The following is an 18,939-nucleotide window of genomic DNA, read 5'->3' on the forward strand; positions in this document are numbered from 1 at the left end:
AGGGGGACCACGGTGCTCACAGCCACCAGCCCCGCGCTGCCCAGGGTGGCCAGAGTCGGGACAACATGGATGCCTGAACGCTGGAGACAAGGGCTAACCTGAGAGGGACAGCAGCATCCTTGCGATCCCCTGGGACGCAGGTATGGAAGGGCAAGTCTGGGGACACATTGCTGTTGCATGACAGCACGGTGTTAAAAGACACCTTCCACCAGAGTCTGTTGCAGAGCAGAGCAGGCAATCTGTGCTCTTAATTGAGATGTTTATGTTCATTAACAGGAAACTCTTCCCCTCCTCACAGGTACGGGAAGACGCGCTACCATTTAGCCTCGTCTGGGACACATTGCAGAGAGACACCAAGGCACCAAAAGAATCCACAGGGAAATCAAAATGTCACTCAGTGCTTTACGTTGCTACTTTCTGTAGAAAAAGCTCTCTAGAAAGTTAATGATCTTCCAAGGCCTCTCACCTAACATGTGTCTCGCTGTGTCAGAGGATGCATCACGGTGCATGGGAAGTGCTGGTTGTTACAGGGGCAGGAGAACAAGTGCTAGCAAAGACGTTTTACCCGCCCAGCACAACGTGGGACAGGGCTTGGTCGGTGCAAGGGTTGTTCCAGCAGTGTGTGTGTGGGGGGATATTTTGTAAGGCTCAGCCACAGGACTGGACAAATAGCCAACAGCGGGATGCGTCCGAGGCAGCGCAAGGGTCTCTATAGCACAGATCAGTTCACGTCTGCATGCTCCTGGGTTTGGGACTGGCTGATTGGTAAGACAGAGCACACATAATACAAACCATCAGCCTCTCCCCGTGCTCTCAGTATGCCAACAACAGTTTAGAGTGATACAAAAAACATACTTAAGAGGTTTCTTATCTGTCAATTGGGGACAGCAATTGGGCCAGGTGTTGGGCTGAGAATCACAGCTGGCCTGCGAGGGAAGGACAGCAGATCTGCTCTTCTCGCCAAGGGAGGCAGTCCCCACCGCTGGTCCTAAAACCAGAAGCCAGAGGAAGGAGGGTACAGCAGCAGCCATGCCGAAGGGCAGCTCCAGGATGATGGCAGCGCTGTCCTGCTGGGGGTCAGCCAGGTCCGAGGCTTGAGAGAATAGACCTGCCCCGACCTGCAGCTGGGCCTCCCAGGTATTGCAGCACAGCAAACAGCAAATAATCCAGAACCCTCCCTTAAATCTTCAGTCTGACACCGGTGCTGCAAACGTAACTGCCTCCAGCCCAAAGAGAGGAGCTCGCGCCTACCTTCCACACATCCCGAGCAAGCGGGCACTGCTGCCGCCTGCCCCAGGGCTGCGAGGAGCGCGTGGCGGCACCCCACTTTTCTCAGGCAGCTGAAGCCCCGCAGCCCGTCTCACCCTCCCCTCCAAAGGACTGCTCCCTCCGGGGACCACGAGTCCTCAGGCGAGGGGCAAGGTGTGACGAACCCATCGCAGCCCCCCGGCACGCAGCGGGGTCCGGTGAGCGCGTGCCCCCACCCCAGCGGGTGCGCGACCAGCTTTCGGCAGGGTAGGACGGAGGGGTGAGTGCAGTCAACACAAACACTCAATCATCCTTCCTTTCTTTCTTCTGTGCCTCCTTTGTTAACTGCAGGAAACAGCTGAAAGACCTTGAGTTTCCCATTGTAGCGTGTATGGGAACAGAGCTGCAGTGATCAGAACATACCCCCCGCTGCTCCCAGGGAAAAAGGGAGAGCAGAATCCTTTCTAAAAAGGGTTTACGATTAGAAGAGTGTTCTGTCACTCTAGCGCACAGTAATCCACTGCGCCACCAAGTCCCTTCAGAGAGATGTCGAAAACTTAAATGACTGAAAGCAAAAGAGCCCCAGCTCAGGTTCCCAGGCAGCCAGACATCCTAATTATCTTTAGATCCACTCCCACATGGAGGGGAGAGAGCACACAAGAGTAAAAAAAAAAAAAAAAAGGAAAAGAAAAGAAAAAGAAAGAGGGGGGAAAAAAAAAAAGACTGTCACATTGCTTTTTTCTTTTTTTAAAAGCTTGTCTCCGCTCACTGCTTTTCCAGCTGTGACACCTCTCACGGTAGTTAATTAGAATCATGTCACCACGTTAATGTGCTCTGACTGGACTCTGACAGACGCGCGTCCTCTAACTGGCCGCCCCGGCCGGCCCTCCCTCCCCACCCCTCCTCGGCGATGCGGGCCCGGTGCTCGCGGTGGGACCCCTCGCCACCCTCCTGCTGCCCTGTCCCCGCACCCGCGGTCCGACGGGTGCCCCGGCACGGCTGGGCCGGTCCCGGCTCCCTGCCTCCCTGGGTGCCGGGACATGCCGCCCGGCCGCGACACCCGGCACGCAGCCGCTCCACCTGTTCTGGATCCGCCTGACCTTTACAAGCGCTAATTCAAAATGACACTGCTCATTTGATGACATTTCTGTTGATTTTTACTTAAGTCTCTTTTAATTATTTAACTGGGAGTTTTTCCCCTTCTGCCTTGGGCTGGGGCTGCTGCGCGTGGGGCAGCGGCCCCCGAGGCAGCCCCGTGCCCTGCTCCGCAGCGGTGAACCCCGTGCTCGGCTCTCGCTTTTGGCATCCCCCGGCATAAAGATGGTATGGTGCAAGCGGCACTGCCCCCGGGCACGGCACCAGCTGCGTGCCACCTCTGCTGAGAAACGAAGAGCCAAAGAACGGGGTTTGCCTGCTCTGGGGGAGCGTGGGGTTCTCCAAGGCTTCTCCCATCCCCTGGGAGGGACAGGGAGGGTGGGACCGGCTCTGCCAGCCAGGGCCACGCAGGCTGGGATGGAAAGTGGTGAAAAAAATGGAGGGGAGTTTCACTAAATGCTGTCCCTGTCCCCTTGTTCCCCCCGCCCCGCTGCAGAGGAGGCAGGCGGGCACCAAGGGTGACCGGGGATCCCACAGATGCTGGGGGGCTGCGGGCTTCCCTGCACCCCCGGGAGAGCCAGGAAAACTAAAGAGGGAAAAGGAAAGCAGGGAAGAATGAGAGGAGGCTGAAATAAAGCCAGCAAGCTCCCAGGACCGCAAGCTGCCAGGACCACATGCTCCCAGCACCTCGCAGGGCAAGGCAAAGCCTCATCAGCCCCTGCCGAGCTCCCGGCGGGGGGAGAGCCGGCGCTGACAGCCAAAGGCACCCATCACCGCGGGTGGCCCGCTGCCTGCCACCACACTTAGCGAGCGTGGCCCTCGCTGCCCTCTCCTTCAATGTCAGCACGGAGAGCAGCCCGGCGCTGCCGGGACACGAGCAGGCAGAGCAGGCAGAGTGATGTGGGGAGAGGGATGGCTCCGCCGGGCAGGAGGCACCCCTGGCAGGCGCTGGCCCGGCTCCCCGCGGTGGTGGCAGCTCGAGGTAGTTAATTAGAATCGTGTCACTAAGTAAATGCGCTCTGACTGGACTCTGACAGACGCTCACCTATGACACCGGGGGCCAGGAGACAATCCACATCAAACTACTGCAGTGTGACCCTTTTAACACAAAGAGTAAACTCACTGCACATCGAGTTGAAGCTCATTAAAACTGTCTACTCTGCGAGCATCCCATTAACCTCACTGTTAAAAACACGCAATTCCTCTTCTTCTTTCCGAGGCCTAATTAATGCTCTAGATCAGGAACAATATCAGACCCTAACCTTCCGAGATTTCCAATCAGTAAATGAAAAGAGAGAGATGGAGCCGGGAAGGCACGGGGGCTCGCTGGGTCGCTCACTGCATGGGCAGCTGACCTGCCCAGGCAGGTAGGGCTTTTCCATTTGGCACGGCAGAGATCCCCGTGGAGGGAGCACGGCACAGCCCCGGCCGGGGCGACCATGGCACAGGAAAGATGATGAAGTCCCGCACGGAGGCTCACAGCTCATGGGATTACACCAGCTGGTGTAAAACGGCCCAGCGAGGGCATCGTGTCAAGACAGGCGCTACTATGGGACCAGATCTCCTGGTCGCGTGGGATGGGTACTGTGGGTTCGCTAGCAATGAGACACAGCAGCCTGGTTACCCTTCTTCCCCAAAAAAGAGAAAAAAACCGCAAACCAGATGTTTAGAACTAAATCTAAAATCGTAATAATCTGTGTGCTAAAGCCTAAACTTTAAAGATTCAATTAAATTCAGTTACATTCAAAAAAGACCACTAGCAAGGGGTAGCATCATGTTTTGAAGACAGTCAGTGCACTGGAGGTGGAAGCCGAGCTGACAAATGAGAAACAAGCTTTCCCAGCAGCAGCAGCTACTTCTGCAGATTTGGAAACTTTTTCCTTTTTTCGGTGTATTTTCAGTTCAGTAACTGGCTTGTTCAGAGCTGAGAAACAACAAAGGACTGAAAAAAGAAAAAGAAGGTGTGCCTTTTATCTTTTCCATAATCAGGGAAAGCAAACAAACCAACAAACTAAGGTGGGAGAGGATGAGATGTACTAATTCTAAAATCTTGAAAGGGTGGTTTCCAGAAACACTCCTTCAACTCACCGATCACTTCTTGCTTTGGTTTCATGCATCAGGTGTTTGTAAGTAAAAAGTATTCTGAAATTTACTTTTCCTTCTGTATTGAGTACATGCAAGGGAAACAGGACTTTACTAAGAAAACCAATTCAAAGTACTGCTGGGGTACTTTAGCATGGTATTCCAATTTTTATCCAAAAGATTCATCACGAGTAATAATTTAATCACCACCTCTTTAAGAACAAATAGTAATTCACCATTTTTCTAATGTAACAAATATCTAAAAACTAAGACTAAAGGCATATTATGTAACATAACCAATCAAAGTAAATGTAGCAAAAATAGAGTATTTGTTGAATAAAAAAATAACCAGATTTAACCATTGGGCAGTGGTAAGGAGAACTGCACTTTGTTTGACAGGTGCTGCTCAGTAAAACTTGACCTTTTTTCAGGGAAACAAGGGGAAAAAAAAAAAAGGGAAAAACCAGAAGAAAATCAATTACTGAATCCAGGTGATTTGCTGGCTGATTTAACTCACAACTAAAGCCTGGGATTTTAATCCTTCTGATTTATATCAGTCTCTGAAACTCAGTAGAGAGACCCCAAATGCAAGAACCCAGCTCCACTAGTGTGCAGCCTGTGAATGCTGGTCTTTGCATGAGAGTGCCAAGACCCCCATTACAAGCTGCAGATCGTTTTTGGCAGGCAGCACCTCAAACATATGTTTTAAGAACGGCAACATGCACACATCTGTAAGATGACTAACTTCTTGGCAAGACTCAACTTCATTTTGTTGAGGGCCAAGAAAACACCAAACAAAAAAGAAGTTCCTCACCCCAAGATCCTACAGCCCACGCTTAGAGCTGACACATATTTAACCCATGTTTAAGGAGAGATGGAAGCTGCAGAAAAAAGTCCTCTCTGGTCCTCAGGGCCACATTCAGCCCAGAGGGGATCCTTCAAGCTGAAATACCAACTCAAGACAAGGCATCAAAGAACAGGTTTCACTCCCCTTTTGCTCCTTTCCCATATCCTAAGGATTTCCTGCATCCTCACTCTGGAGCAGGACTTTCCTATCCCCTTATTCTGCCTGGCATTTCTCAGCAAGCTGAAATATTGACATTTCCCCCCTTCCTTTACCTTTTCCCTCCCAAGAAAATGGCACCAGATGTGCACCCATTCCACCCCAAGGCAGCTTTGGTGTATTTGGTGACACTTTTCTAACCCCTCGACAAGATTTGCAGCTCACTGGCTCGCAAGTAGAAACCAGACAAAAGCTAGAACATGAGCTCTGTTCAGCAACTTGCTGTATGTGCAGCTGTATGTCCCAGGGGATGAGGTGAGACTCCGCCGTGCTCCACCACGAGCCCCTCCTGCCCACATGTACCAGATGCTAAAGGTGAGGTTCCCATCCAGAATCTGGCCTTGGCCCTGCACGGTGTCGAGCGCCCTGAGCTCCCGGATTTTGAACAAGACGAAGGAGAGGAGATGAAGCATGGAGTGGGACTGGTCCCAGAGCATGCCAAGTGCAGGGATTTGGAGCAGATATCTGCTGAGCCAGTGAATCAGAGAGTGATTTGAAAACAAAGCAATACACAACCGATCAGGCGAGACAGCAGAATTCCTTGCAAATTGTTTGCAAAAACAAGTGGCCATCCACTGCAATTTTTCTGTCAGATTTGAAGGGAAACATCCATATTGCACATGCCTGCATAAGCGAGCTGAGGCTTCACAGGACTGCCTGCATCCCCCCGGACCGCTCCCCACGCTGCCGGGAAAGGAGCTGCACAGATGCTCTCTTACATGGCACGGTATCCGTGAAACTGGTGTGGCTGGCTAACCCATTTCCTTGCTGCTCCCTTCTCAGCCCTCTTTGGTTTGCAGACTTCTGGACATCAGTGACCCACGAAGGCCATGAAAATCAGAGGCTGACCTTAGTTACACCCACCTTGGGCACCCCTGGGGGGACCCCTCTCAGCTCGCCAACTTCCCTCAACCCTGCTGTACCCCAGTACCGACCACAAAAGAGAAGGGAGTCTCTAGACTGCATGGGAGCATCCTGAGAGCCACAGCCAGCTCCCATCTCATCTTCGTTGTTCTCCACTCTTCTCTGGCAGCAGTCCTTGAGGTGGGGTCATTTATTCGGCTGAGTGGGCAGGGCTGTGGCAGGAACAAGGCTCCTTACAGCCAGGGAGGGAAGGGGTGGGCAGCCCTGGGCAGGGAAAGGTCCTCCCAGCCCTGAAGCAAGAGCAGTTGAGAGCATGAAGGAGGAGAGTGGCGAGGACTGCTCAGGTCGCAGGGTGACTGTCAGCAACTGGGATGACTGTGCCCAGTCCCAGTGGCCGATATGGAAGGACTCAGCTGTGGAGGACCAACACTTGCCCCAGGACGAGGCAGCAAAGCTGGACCCAAGGAAGCCAGGCTGCCTCTGCAGTGAGCAGCCCCTCCTCGGCCCTTGGCCTGGGGACCTCTCCGGCTGTCTCTAGAGCCAACACTTGATCCATGCCTAGGACCCGAAAAGCCAGCAGGCTGGGAAATGAAGTGGCCAGAAGGCCAGGAGACTGGAGCCCTGACAAAATGCCAGGCAAGGAATGTCTCCAGACACCAGCATCGCCCCAAGCCTTCTCCCAGGGGGGACACTGGGCTACCAAGCCCCAGAGCCAGCAGCCCTGACACCGCAGGCAGCAGCTCTGCCTGGGGCTCCCAAGCTGGCCGGGAGGAGAAGCCGTTCTCCCCGGCTGCCATTCAATGAGCCGTGCCTCCAGCTCACTCCCGGGGGTTCAGCCTGCAGTAGAAGCCACCAGACACAGGGTGCCAGCGGCTGCTGCCTCTGCGGGCAGGCGGAGGATCACAGACACCCGGGGCAGAGCTGCTCTCTGGACCCAGCCCAAATGGAGCAGCCAGAAGGCTGCAACACACAGGGCACGTGTGCACCATCGGCGGTGTCAGGGAGACGGAGACTGTCACGCTGCTGGCCTGGCATCCTTCACAGCACCCACGTAAACCCCCTTCCAAACAGTGTGTGAAAGGCAGGTTTGCCACTGGGATGGAAAGCTGCAAGAATGGAGCTTGGCTGCTGGGCCTTGCTTCTCCATAGGCAATCTGTCCATGGCTCACCCTGTACTGGGGAGAGCCGGGAGTGCTCCCCCCAGAGGGAGTTTGGCAGAAATGAAGAAGCAAAACCCTCCTAAAGGACTGGAGTGAGGAGGACATGAACAGCATCTCCTGAACTCCATCAGGCAGAGACACCTGTGCAAGACAGCAGCACTGAGATAAACATGGGCAGAAACCAATAGCAGACAGATGATACTCGAGAGCTGCGGATGCTTTGTCAAGGTAAGAGATGACAGCAACAGACAGCTCTTGCCCTAAATAAAATGAGGAAAGACGAGGCACAAACCAACCCTGCATCCCCCAGGAGACCCTAGCAAAAGCCCAAGCCCCCAGAGCAGGACATGGACACACAACTCCTGCAGTCCCTGCTCCCCCCGCCGTGATTCCAACACGGCACAGAAGCGAGGCAAATCTGCTCCCAGGCAAGGAAGCAAATTTTAATGCTACCTCCGTCAATAATGCAACCAGATCCATAGTTCAAAAGGAGCTTGCTAATTAAAAGCTGGTGAGCTTTAAATAATTCATCTCCTTAACTTGGATTGATTGGAGAGTTTAATGGTTAGAGTCTTGAAACAATATTAAACAGCCTCCTCAAGGCCCAGGTAGCTGGTGACTTTTCCAAGTAAATCTTACCTCCTTGCAAACTTTAATGCTCACAAGTCACTATGGATGAAGAGCTGGGAGGCAGAGGGAACATCTGACTGCTGGTCTCCAAGAGATGATCCAATGCCCCGCAGAGAAACAAGACAGGCAAGAGCGATGCAGCCCTGAGTTACAGCCCTGCCTACAGCCCAGTAAATCTGAGCTCCTGCCCGTACCACAGCCTGCTGCTGCCCCAGCTCTGCACCCCCAGAGTTAAGCAGCAGGCAGATATATGGCCTCGGTGTCCCAGGCCAGTTCTCCCTCCTCATATCACTTTGATCCCTGGTGCAGAGGAGCTAGGGGAAACATGGAGCTCTGCCACTGCGCACAGTAGTCTCAGCTGTTTATCTTGGAGCAGTCTGCAGGACCATGAAACTCATCACACGTGTGAGCAAACGGGACGATGATTCAGTTCTGCAGCTGGGGTCACGCATCTTCACTCTGCAGCGTGTTTCCAGCCAGCTCCCGAGGCTGTGCTGCCTGGCAGAGCCTCCTCTCCAAAGACGAATGCAGCATCCAGAGCAGCTGGAGGACTGGTCCGACAGGGAGAGCATCCTGCCCAGCCTGGGGACCCCTGCTCTGTGCCCCAGGCACTGCGCAAGCCCTGGCGCTGCCCACATCCACCCCCAGCCCGAGCACTGCCAGAGTGGCCAAGGAGGGGAGCAGTTCCCCAGACGGAGGGACGGGCAGGTATGTTTGGCGGACTGGGATGTGCCAGCGATGGAGAGCTCATCCCGCATGCCCATCCTGCCCTGACACATCTTCGTCCCTTCCACCAGCCAGAGACCCCGCAGCCCTTTGGCTGGCTCTCAGCACTCCAGCCTGGATCAGCTCTCGGGAGCGGAGGCACGTCCCGCGCGCCAGGAGCAGCAGCCGTGGGGACAGGGAGGGCGCGGGGCGGCATCACTCACCTATCCCGCTGTGAGGCCTCCCTATGTGCTGTAGGTTCAGTCCTTTGTTCATGTCTAAGAGCCCGTTCTTTGGCCAACTCCCCATGGCAAAGCTGTACGCCTGGAAGAGAGAAGCAGAGGGTCAGACCGGCGCACAGCCCACGTGCAGACATGTTTGGGGGGAGCGCCTCGCTGCCAGCAGCCAGCTGTGCTCGCTCGGGCCTGGCTGTTCCCAGGTCCGGCGTGGGTCTGCGTTCGCCGTGTTCAGTGCGGACCCATGCATCGCCCTTGCAGCAGCTCTCCTGCAGCTGCCTGCACAAAGCACCCTCACCCTGGCCTGTCCCACCTGATGTTCCTCAGAGAAGAGGTGTCCAGGACCTGTCCCGGAGCTTCGTATGGGTGACAACCCTCACGAGGTTTGCTGGCCACTGTGCCAGACTGGCATCACCCAAGGCCACCTTCACCGTGCTGGGGCGAGCCAGGGGCTGCGAGTTCATCCCACTTGTCCCTGGGTTGCTCCAACATCATCCGCCCATTCCTGCTTCACCAAGGATGGGGTTGGCAGCAGGAGTCAGGGGGATTTGGAAAGGGGTGCCCATGCCCAGGCTGGCCTGGCCAGCAGCCCCCTTCCCCTTGAGCAAGCACAGCCCTCCCAGCCTCCCCTCTCCTTTCCATCTCCAGACCCCAGTTGCCTCAGGGCTTTCCATCACTGGGAGAAACTCCACTGGGAGCCAGCACTGCTCACCCCACTGCACAGAGCCCGCGGCCTGGCCGGAGGGAGCCTGCTCCATCCCCATCGTGTCCCCTGGCAGGGCTCCCAGCAGGAGCGAGGCAGCCGGGAGCCTGAGCAGCACAAAAATCCACCGGACAATGCAAACGTGAAAGCAGCTGGGCCTCCGTGTCACACACACGGCTGTAATTACAGCCTGACAGCCACGTATCTTCTTCATCTTGAGGAATTAAGCTCAGCGCTGCATTGTGAGCAGTAAGAAGGGCGCGTGGGCTTAGCGTCGCTCACGCCGGCGCTATCTCTGTTGCCGTGAGGGCCATTGTCCCCAGATGAGATCGGGTCAATCCAGCAGCCCCTATCTCCCTCCTGCAGCGGGGATCATCGCTAACCGCGGCCACAGCGCGGCAGGGCATCGCCGACACCCTCCGCGGGCTGCAAACGCTGGGGGAGATGCTCTCTGCAGCGGGATCGGGGCCGAACGGGGCGAGCGGAGCCGAGGGGTCCCCCCCTCCAGCCCACCACCCACCTGCCTGCCACTAGGACCTGCTGCCAGTCCCTCTGCCCCGCTACCTGCTGCTCTGCCCAGCGCAGGCAGGGCCGGCCCCCACGCAGCCCTCGCGGCTGGCGGTCCCCCGGGAGTTACGGGGCTTGGGGGAGTTAATTTATTACTGGCCGACGTAACCATTCATGCTGCTTTGTTACTCCTGCCTTAGCAAAACAGAGGGCTCCACAGATAATTAATAGACAGCATTGCTAATCCTGTTGGGAGATGATTAGCAATTAAAACTCCTAATTAAGTCTATGCATAATTCACTGAAATTACACTTTGTGTACACAACGAGGAGGTTTCCTTTGCCTTCGACAAACATGCTCTGGTATCTTCGTCGCCACGGCTGAGATGCAGGCTGCCCAGCAGTGGGGCTGGGGGGAACAGGGGGCCAGGGTGCAGGATGGGACCCTGCCACCCACCTGCCGGGTGGCCCTGGGTGACAGCGGCAGTGGCTCCGCGTGTGGCTCCCTCTCCTGGGCTCCGTTCCAAAGAGCAAGCCCAGGCACAGCGCAGGAAGGTCCCCACGCTCAGCACCAGCGGGTCCAGGCCTGGGGTCACCAGCAGTGGGGGGCATCCCTGGGGAAGGGGTATCCCTGCACGCTTTGGGGGAGGACACACGGGACGGGGAGGGAGCAGGGCTGTCCCGGGACAGGGACAGGGCAGGATCTGAGCTACCGTTATCGCAGGCTGCCTTCCCAGCCCAGACACGTCCCTCGGACCCCAGCCAGGAGCAACGGAGGGAGCACAGCGGGAGGCTGGCAGGATCCCGGGAAAGCCACGGGGACAGCTCTGGAAAGCTCCTGACAGCTGGGTGCTAGTGCCAACCCCAGCCTGCCTCCCCTGGCTCCGCAGCAGCCGCGGCGGAGCAGGGAGCCGGCGGCACGTGCCCCTGCCCCAGGATCGGCACCGGGCCCATCTTTGCATCGCGTTTTGCTTTCCTAATCAAGGTCATTCGGTACAGCCGCAATACCTGAGCAAACTAGCTAAGCAGCCGGGGTGGAAGTTGGCCTGACCACTGAAGGTCAAGTGTGCACTTATGCATATTCAAAGCTGCCTGCAGGATCGATTGGGTTTTAATTGTTTTTCCTGGGGTTTTGGAAGGAAGTGCCAGGGGCATTGATCAGTCCCAGACGAGGCCGCTCACACTTCGGGGCTGGCAGGGACCGTCACTTTGCTGCAGGCAGAGGGAAATGCGGGCAGAGAGGCAGAGATGAAGGCAAGCAAGGGGAGAGGTCAGCCAGTCCTGGCCGGGAGGAGGAGCCATCGCTGGGCTGCATTGGAAAATAAAGTTTTTTAATTAAAATTGGCAATTCTGAGCCGCCTGCCGGCAGCAGCCACACAATCAAGAGCGAGGAGCTTTGCTGTTTAATATTTAAAGACAACGTTTAATCTTTAAACAGGAAAGTTCTTCTTCTGACTGTTAAAGCGAGGCAGAAGGTGCCGGAGGCTCCCCGACGCAGGGCTCCCCAGCCCGCCGGGGTGGCTGTGGCCGTCGGCTTGCCGCCGGCTCACCGCAGCCGCCGGGAAACCAGTGCCGTCTGCAGCCGCTCTCCCACCGGCTCTGCCGCTGCTCCAGCCCCGCACGGCCGCCGGCAGCGGCACAGACCCCTGCCCCTTCAAAGCTTACCCCTACAGCAAACCGTAAGAAAGTCCAAGATGCCCCTGGTTCACTTGCAAGACGAAGGATTTAAAAAAATGCCATGAAAGCCTTTTTGCCAGGAAATCACACTAATTTGTTCCTCCCCTTTGTTCAGTCCTGGTGTTGCAGGGACTGGGTCGCTGCCTTCTAGGTCAGACACTGAAGCAGGGCCAGGACCCCGTGGCATTTTATTTTCATCTGCATTTTAATTGATAAAAAATGCAGACATCTTTTAAAAAAGCTATTTTTAAATGGTTTTGGTCAAAATTCTGATTTAGAGACAAAGTCAATGTCTCTGATCTGCTAAAAACCACCCAAATGCTGTTTGCAGAATAATTTTCAAGCAGCCTGAACACAATTATTTCCATTCACACCAGCTCCTAGAAAGCTCTCCCTTTTTTCCTGATTTTGTTTGTAATTCTATGAAGGCTACATTTACCTCCCTGCCAATGCTGCTCTGAAGTCAGATGATTATTAATTATATTTATTTACTTATACAATCCCATAGGCATACGCAGCAGTTCACAGACAAATACCGCCCTAGGCCCCTGATGTAGGGATCTCGAATCAAAGGTAAGCAGATACTCCTGTGATAAATGTGAGCTAACAGCAGCGGGAGATTAGGAACATACTGTGTTTCCATGCATAGAGCCAGCACCACAGATTATCCACACCCTGTTAAAAGTGCCAGTATGGAGAGGTAAGTCCTTAGGTAACCTGTACCTCACACAACCTGCAGAAAATCCAAAAACCAGAAGTGGGGATAAGACATGGGGTACAGCAGCCTGGGGCAGGGAGATGCTGCAGAATCACAGCATCTACCACTAGCTTTATAATAAAGCAAAGATGGGCTGAGATCATCCTGCTGTTGTACCACGCCACAAAACTTCCCGATGGCCATGCTGCATCTGCCTCAATTTGCAAAGAGCCTGAAACAAGAACTCTGTGGACCACTTCTGGTAGCACTGGGGGTTAAAGACGGTCCTCTGCGCTGGGAGAGGAGCGCAGGGAGGGCATGCCAGCGAGGCTGGGCAGTGCCATGGCGCTGCTTGCAGGGGAAGAACACGGGTAGCATTTGCCCAGTTCTTGCAAAAACACTGCCCAGTTTGGCACCGAGTTCTCCCCGCCTGCCCTTGCTGCAATCCCAGTGCAAACTAGCCCCCATCCCCAGCAACGCTGGGCAGCAAGGAGGCAGTGCCAACACAGTCGGGTCCTGACGCCCCGCTCCCTGGAGCTTGTTTGGGCTACACATCGCGGTTTATAAGCAGCACAGCTGCAGAGAAGATGTTCCAGGGGGTCAGAAAATTCCCAGAACTGGAACTTGTCAAACTGATGTATTGATCTAAGTGGACTGAATAATGCTCTATCATTTATTTATGGGGAAGTGCCCTGCACACTTCACAAAAACTGGTGTTCAGCAGTCACATTAAGGCAAGATTTAACGTCCCGCATCATGCAAACAGGGCACCTGTGCAGAGGTCAGGATGCTCGCTTCCACGGGGAGCCCCACAAATCCTTCCCGCACACGCAGGGAGGGACAGGGCTGGTCCTCACGGAGCTGTCGGAGCTCTGCTAGGTCAAGGCGCCGACGCTGACAGAGCCAGCCCCGTCCTTTCCGCACGTGCGGATGCTGCGACTTGCTCAGCCAGCCGCCAGCCCCTCTGCCCTCCACTAAAGCTGCCGGTGTTGCACCGCCCTGGGTGCTTTAGCTGAAGGGCAGGAGGGAAAAGCAGCTCTGTGCTTTGCAACAGCACAAGCGTGTCCACAAACCATGGCAGCAAGAACTGCCAGGACCAGCACAGAGCCTCCTCCTGCCCTGCCCAGCCCGGCAACCCTCTCGTTTTTCATGTCCCATCAAGAGGTTTTAAATGTTTCACCCGCTAATTGTAATTTTAATATTAATACGGACACTTTCAGGCAGGGAGAAAATATTTCATTTTGGAAAAAATCCTCCCAGGAGCAAAGGGGCTCAGTGGTTTGAGAAGATGCTGAAGGGTGGGTACTAAGGAATAAAAAAAAGTGTTTTTTGCTGAAAGTTTCCGTTAAGGATTTAAAAAAGACGCCTGAGAAAAACATGTTTTTAAACAGCTAGAAAGCGGCTGTGAGATGTCCCCAGCTGCCCCCGGCTTGGGCAAGCAACACGTGCCAGCTGTGCTCCCGCAGAATCAGGCTGGGCACAGTAGCCTGCCGATTGGAGCCGACCCCCCTGACATTTTCGCAATGGAGAAAATGACTTTGCGACAGCAGAAGTGTCTTCCTCGTCTTGTCATGTCAGCTGTGCACTGCATCCGCCCCAAATAAGTATTTCCCTCTAACTGCCCTCATTCTGCTGCTGCCACGATGAGGTGTCAAGGTTTTATATTACTTTGTATGGTGGGAAGAAAAAAAGAGGTCATGTCTACGACTAAGAGGGCTTTTAAACACCGCTTAAAATGTTTTCAGTACCACCCAGTAACCATAATGTTTTGGGGCTGGGGGTGTCTTGGAGGCCACCCCCGAATAGCACCCAGGACACTGGGGACGCCGGGGTGGTCCCTTGACATCCCGTTTTAATTGCGTGCCACTTCAGGGATGGGAGGTGGACATTTCTTGCTGGGATTTCTTGCCACATAAACTTACCGGCATGACACAAGGCAAATTTAACACCACTGAGGGCCTGACCCCACCGCCAAATCATTTAGTAGCAAGGCTGCTGGATCGGGGCTGAATGCAATTAAAGAAGAGGTGGGTAATGAATAAGCAGCTTGCCAAGCCCCAGCTGACAACAGCAGAGCTCCTCTGCTGCAGGGAAGGCAGAGAGGAAAGCTTGTCCAGCAGGACAGAGGCATGGAGCCCGGGATGGCTGAGCCCCGGCAGCGCTGGAGCCTGCTACCCTCGCTGGCTGTCGGGAGGCAGGAGCTAAACCCAGGTGTAGCGTGTCCCTTTTAAGCAGTTTAGTCAGAAGTGCTACCGCATTCACAGCTTTTCAAGTATTTTTAAATCACTTACAAAAGCAGGATTAAACGATCAGGAATTCCATTTAATAGGACAAATAAAGAAATAACAATCTACTCCATCAGCCCTGCGAAAGGCAGGTTTGATTTAAGAAAAAAAAAAGTGTAAAAGAGGGAGAGAAAAAAGGAAAGGGGGGTGGAAAAAAAAAAGGATAATGTGTGTTTACTCAAGCAAAGAAAAAAATATTTAAGTGATGTAGGGGAGAAGATTGCGGTAACTAGTGAAGAATAACATCGTCTGCTTTGCTGTCAAATCACACAAGAATTTCAGTAATAGATTCTCATTCTGACACTCAATTCAATTCGAAGGTGATCCTGCTTTATCCCAACACATCAAATATTAAACACTCGTATTAGCCAGGGTGCCGTCGCCTTTCCCGGCTTAGACGCGGCAGGAAGCTTTTCCCCCTACTTTCTCTCACTCGCTATAATATTCTCAATGTTATCTAAACATGCCTTCATACACTGGGGTTCCTTATCAATCCCATTTGGGGAGGGAGGGAGGGGTGTACTTAAAACGGTATTAGTTTGGGGGGCTTTTATTATTATTATTTCCAAAGCTTTTCAATTTTGTGTGGAAAAAGCTTAGAAAAAAAAAGGCGGAGGGAGGGGAGGAGGCGAGAGAGGGAGAGGGAGCGCGGGAGCGAGAGAAAGTATAAGAAAGGGAAAAGCAGCCAGCAGCTCTTGTTTGACTGATGCCTTTCAACAAGGGCAGTCTAGCTTGTCAAAGCCCGGGCTCGAGATGAATTGGCATATCTATTCAGCCTGCCTCTGGATGTCATGCAATACAGTTTCATATTCCCAGATAAGGCATGATAAGCAATTGCTGCCCTGACACCAACTCCATCCATCCCTGCCTTTCTGTCCACGCGTATTACAGATCTCTGCTGTGCCGCTAATAAGAGGCATTTAATTTTTACAAACGCAGCAGCAAGAGGGGCCTCCAGACTGACCAGGTACAGCATTAACACCATTCACATTTAATTACTTTTTCTCAGTGCACCAAGCTCCCTGAACACTCGTGAGTGGCACCGGGTGCATGAAAACAACTTCTGCCCAATGTGGCACCCGCCGAAGCCTTGGATTAAGTATCTGTGCTAATAATTAAGGGGTGGGGGTGACAAGAGCGGAGGGCGCTTGTCCTCTGCCAAACAAATCTGCAGTGCCACCAAGCAGGAGGTGGTTTGGCTGGGGTTTGGACATGGGAGGACGCAGGAGAAGATGCGAGCGGTGCCCTTTCCCAGGGAACGTCCCTCTCTGGAGCACAACCCCCCCGAGAGCTGCAGGGGGAGGAGAGGGGCCGACACACCGAACGTGGGGACACCACGAATGGGTCTGGCCCCACTTAGGTGGAAGCAGGTGCTGCCCTTGGAAATTCCTGCCATTGCCAGCACCCTGCAGTGGGAGGATGAGATCTGGATATCATCCTGCCACATTGCCGAAAAGGTGCTGGGACCCTGCCTGGTGCTTTGCCCTCTTTACACAATGGGACTTGAAGGTTTTTCAGAAAACAGGACCACACAGCCAGCTTCCCCTGGGCAAGCAGGGAGCCCTTGGCACACGAGCCACCTTGCCAGCCCTACCTGGCCTTGCCGAGCAACCTTTGGCAAGCCCAGCTGGTGTCCACTTCGGTCCAATTGCAAAGCTGCTTGTTAAAACAGCCACACCTTTATCCCTCACGTCAGGCAGTAAATTAAACAAATAAAAAGATGAACGGTCTATTTTTGGAGAGGTGAGTGCTGGGCACCCAGGAGCTGCCTGGCTCTGCCCACCTTTGGGAAGTGCTTTACAGAGGCGAGGTGCCCCCAGTCCATGGGAGGAGGAGAGGTCAAGCTCTTAAGCTTATCTTCCCATAGGAAGGCAGCAAGGTGTCAGATAAGATGTGGAGGATGCAGCATAACTGTACATGCTTTCTCCTTATTAAAATAAGCAGCTCATGCCGTCAGATCTCTGTCCATAGGAGCACTGCAAAAGGGAAACTGAGGCATGCAATGATCTCATGCCTGGCCCTTCTTCCTATTCACATGTCTGAGCAGCCTCAGTCCGCCCATGTCCCGGCAATACCCCAACTCAGCCACAGCCGTGCAAATTCACTGTCAAAACTCCTCTTAACTTCATGAGGGGCAGGATGGACCCTGCAGCCACCAACAGCCCCTCTCCAGGGTACATTTGGACGCTGCAGCCCCGTGGGCAGCGGGGAGGTAGCCCTGCCGCTGCGCAGGATTAGCACGTGCCCTGGCTTAGGCTGCAATAGAAACACGCTGGTGTGCCTGACTCCGGAGTGTCAAACTGCCAAGCGGTTTAGGCTTCACATTTCCCTGTGTTTGAACAAGAACAGTCTCTGCCTTGCTCCCAGGCTAGGGATTATCCTGGATAAAATGTTCTCGACTGCTGTGTGCTCTGCGGCTGGCGACACACTAGGTTAATGCCGTGGAGACCTGGGTCAAAGCCCCGGGTTTGGTCACAAGCAAAACAAAGCTACAGGTCTGGGTCCCCGGGGGGCTGGGAAATAGAGCTGGGGTGTGCACAAGCCAGTGCTGGCACAGGAGAGGGGACAAGCAGAGCCATAAACCGCCAGGAAAGCAGCTCAAGAATGGGGGCTGCTGGTAGGACCAGGGGGTCTGGGTTCGGGGTCAGGCGGCCGAGCAGAGAATTGCAGCAGAATTCCGGGGGCTCCTGCGAAGACAAGGGGCTGGAGGACACATGGCCAGCACCTTTCCCAGTCCAGGACAAGTGGCCCTGCCCTTGAGCCACAGGTCATGTCTGTTTGAACAGGGCTGCCTTTTCGATGTGTCCCGACATTTCTGGCTGCACCTCAGGGTGACTGAGACCCAGGCTGGGTTACGCTGATGTACGCAATCAGGTCCCAACACTGAGATACACAAGCAGCTCCCGATTAGCGCCTGAAAGGCAGAGACACACGACGACGTGGCAGATGGCTACCAGGGAGTACCTACACATGGCTGATTTACCCCTCCAGCCCTGGGAAGGATGGGCTCACGTCCTGCGGTGCTATCCACCGGGAACTCCCCCAGCCCCTGCAGGGCCAATTCAAGCAGGAAAGCAGTGCTAAGCCTCTCCCCACCACAGCACTGTGGCCAGCAGAGTGGGGAAGCTTGGTATGACACCAAGGAGAACCCACGAACACACTTCATGATGATTCACTGCAGCCACGGTTGCCTCTCCACACAGACAAGAATGGACCAGTCCGATTCTGGCTGCTCCTGGGGAAACCGGGGGTTCAGGGGGAAGGGGAAGATGCCTCCAACGGTGCTGGAAAACAGGCAAATGTTGCCACTGCCCTGAAATCAGACCCACTGTCAGCCCCTGCATACGTGAGGACAGAAAATGGCACGATGGAGCCCCAGCAGATGCGCCATGCTGCAGAGCTGAGCCGTCGGGGCAGCAGCGAGATGGACACATCTCACCCTCCTTGGATTTAACCGGAGATTAACAACTGCCAAAGAGAGCTGCAGTTTTGCCATATTACACAAGGCTAGGTAACAGCATCCACTGATCACGTCCTTCTTCTCTTTCCAGGGCCACCAACGATGGCTGTGATGCTCAGACATGCCCCACAGTCCCCCAGATGCACCCCTTTAATCTAACCCCATGCCTTTCCCAAGCAAAGCTGGCACTGGGCTCACTGTCAAAACCTTCAAGCCCTTCCAAAGGGGGTATTTTCCCCCCTCGATTTCTATTTTTACACATGCACACGCTCGCCTCTCCCTCGCTTGCTGTTTAATTTCCGTGTGAGAGGGAAGCAGGTGCCCGTGCTCCCGTGAGCTCTCCCTTCTCTAGGTTTTTTTTCCCTTCTTGGATCCTGCCCCATTAGTTTAGTGCCCAGCCATCTGCGACGTCTCCTGTAATGCTGTCCCCCTTGTGTACCAGGGAGCTTTTCCATTAGCGCCTTTAATATTCTGACACCTTAGCACAGGCTGCTATTACATTCAAACACTGATCGCCCTGTGAAATTA

The 18,939-nt window shown here is 54.3% G+C and overlaps 1 protein-coding gene across 3 annotated transcripts in view; it reads right to left on the minus strand.

Moving 5' to 3' along the window:
- Window positions 1–18,939, minus strand: part of ERI3 (ERI1 exoribonuclease family member 3) — a 136,227-nt gene that overhangs the window by 30,207 nt on the left and 87,081 nt on the right. For all 3 annotated transcript variants that reach the window (XM_030034018.2, XM_030034020.2, XM_030034019.2), the window contains exon 7: window positions 9,072–9,171. In XM_030034018.2, coding sequence (XP_029889878.1) covers window positions 9,072–9,171 — 100 coding nt within the window. The remainder of the gene's footprint in view (window positions 1–9,071; window positions 9,172–18,939) is intronic.

This window comes from Aquila chrysaetos, chromosome 12 (assembly GCF_900496995.4).
Source record: "Aquila chrysaetos chrysaetos chromosome 12, bAquChr1.4, whole genome shotgun sequence".
In the NCBI taxonomy this organism is placed as follows: domain Eukaryota; kingdom Metazoa; phylum Chordata; class Aves; order Accipitriformes; family Accipitridae; genus Aquila; species Aquila chrysaetos.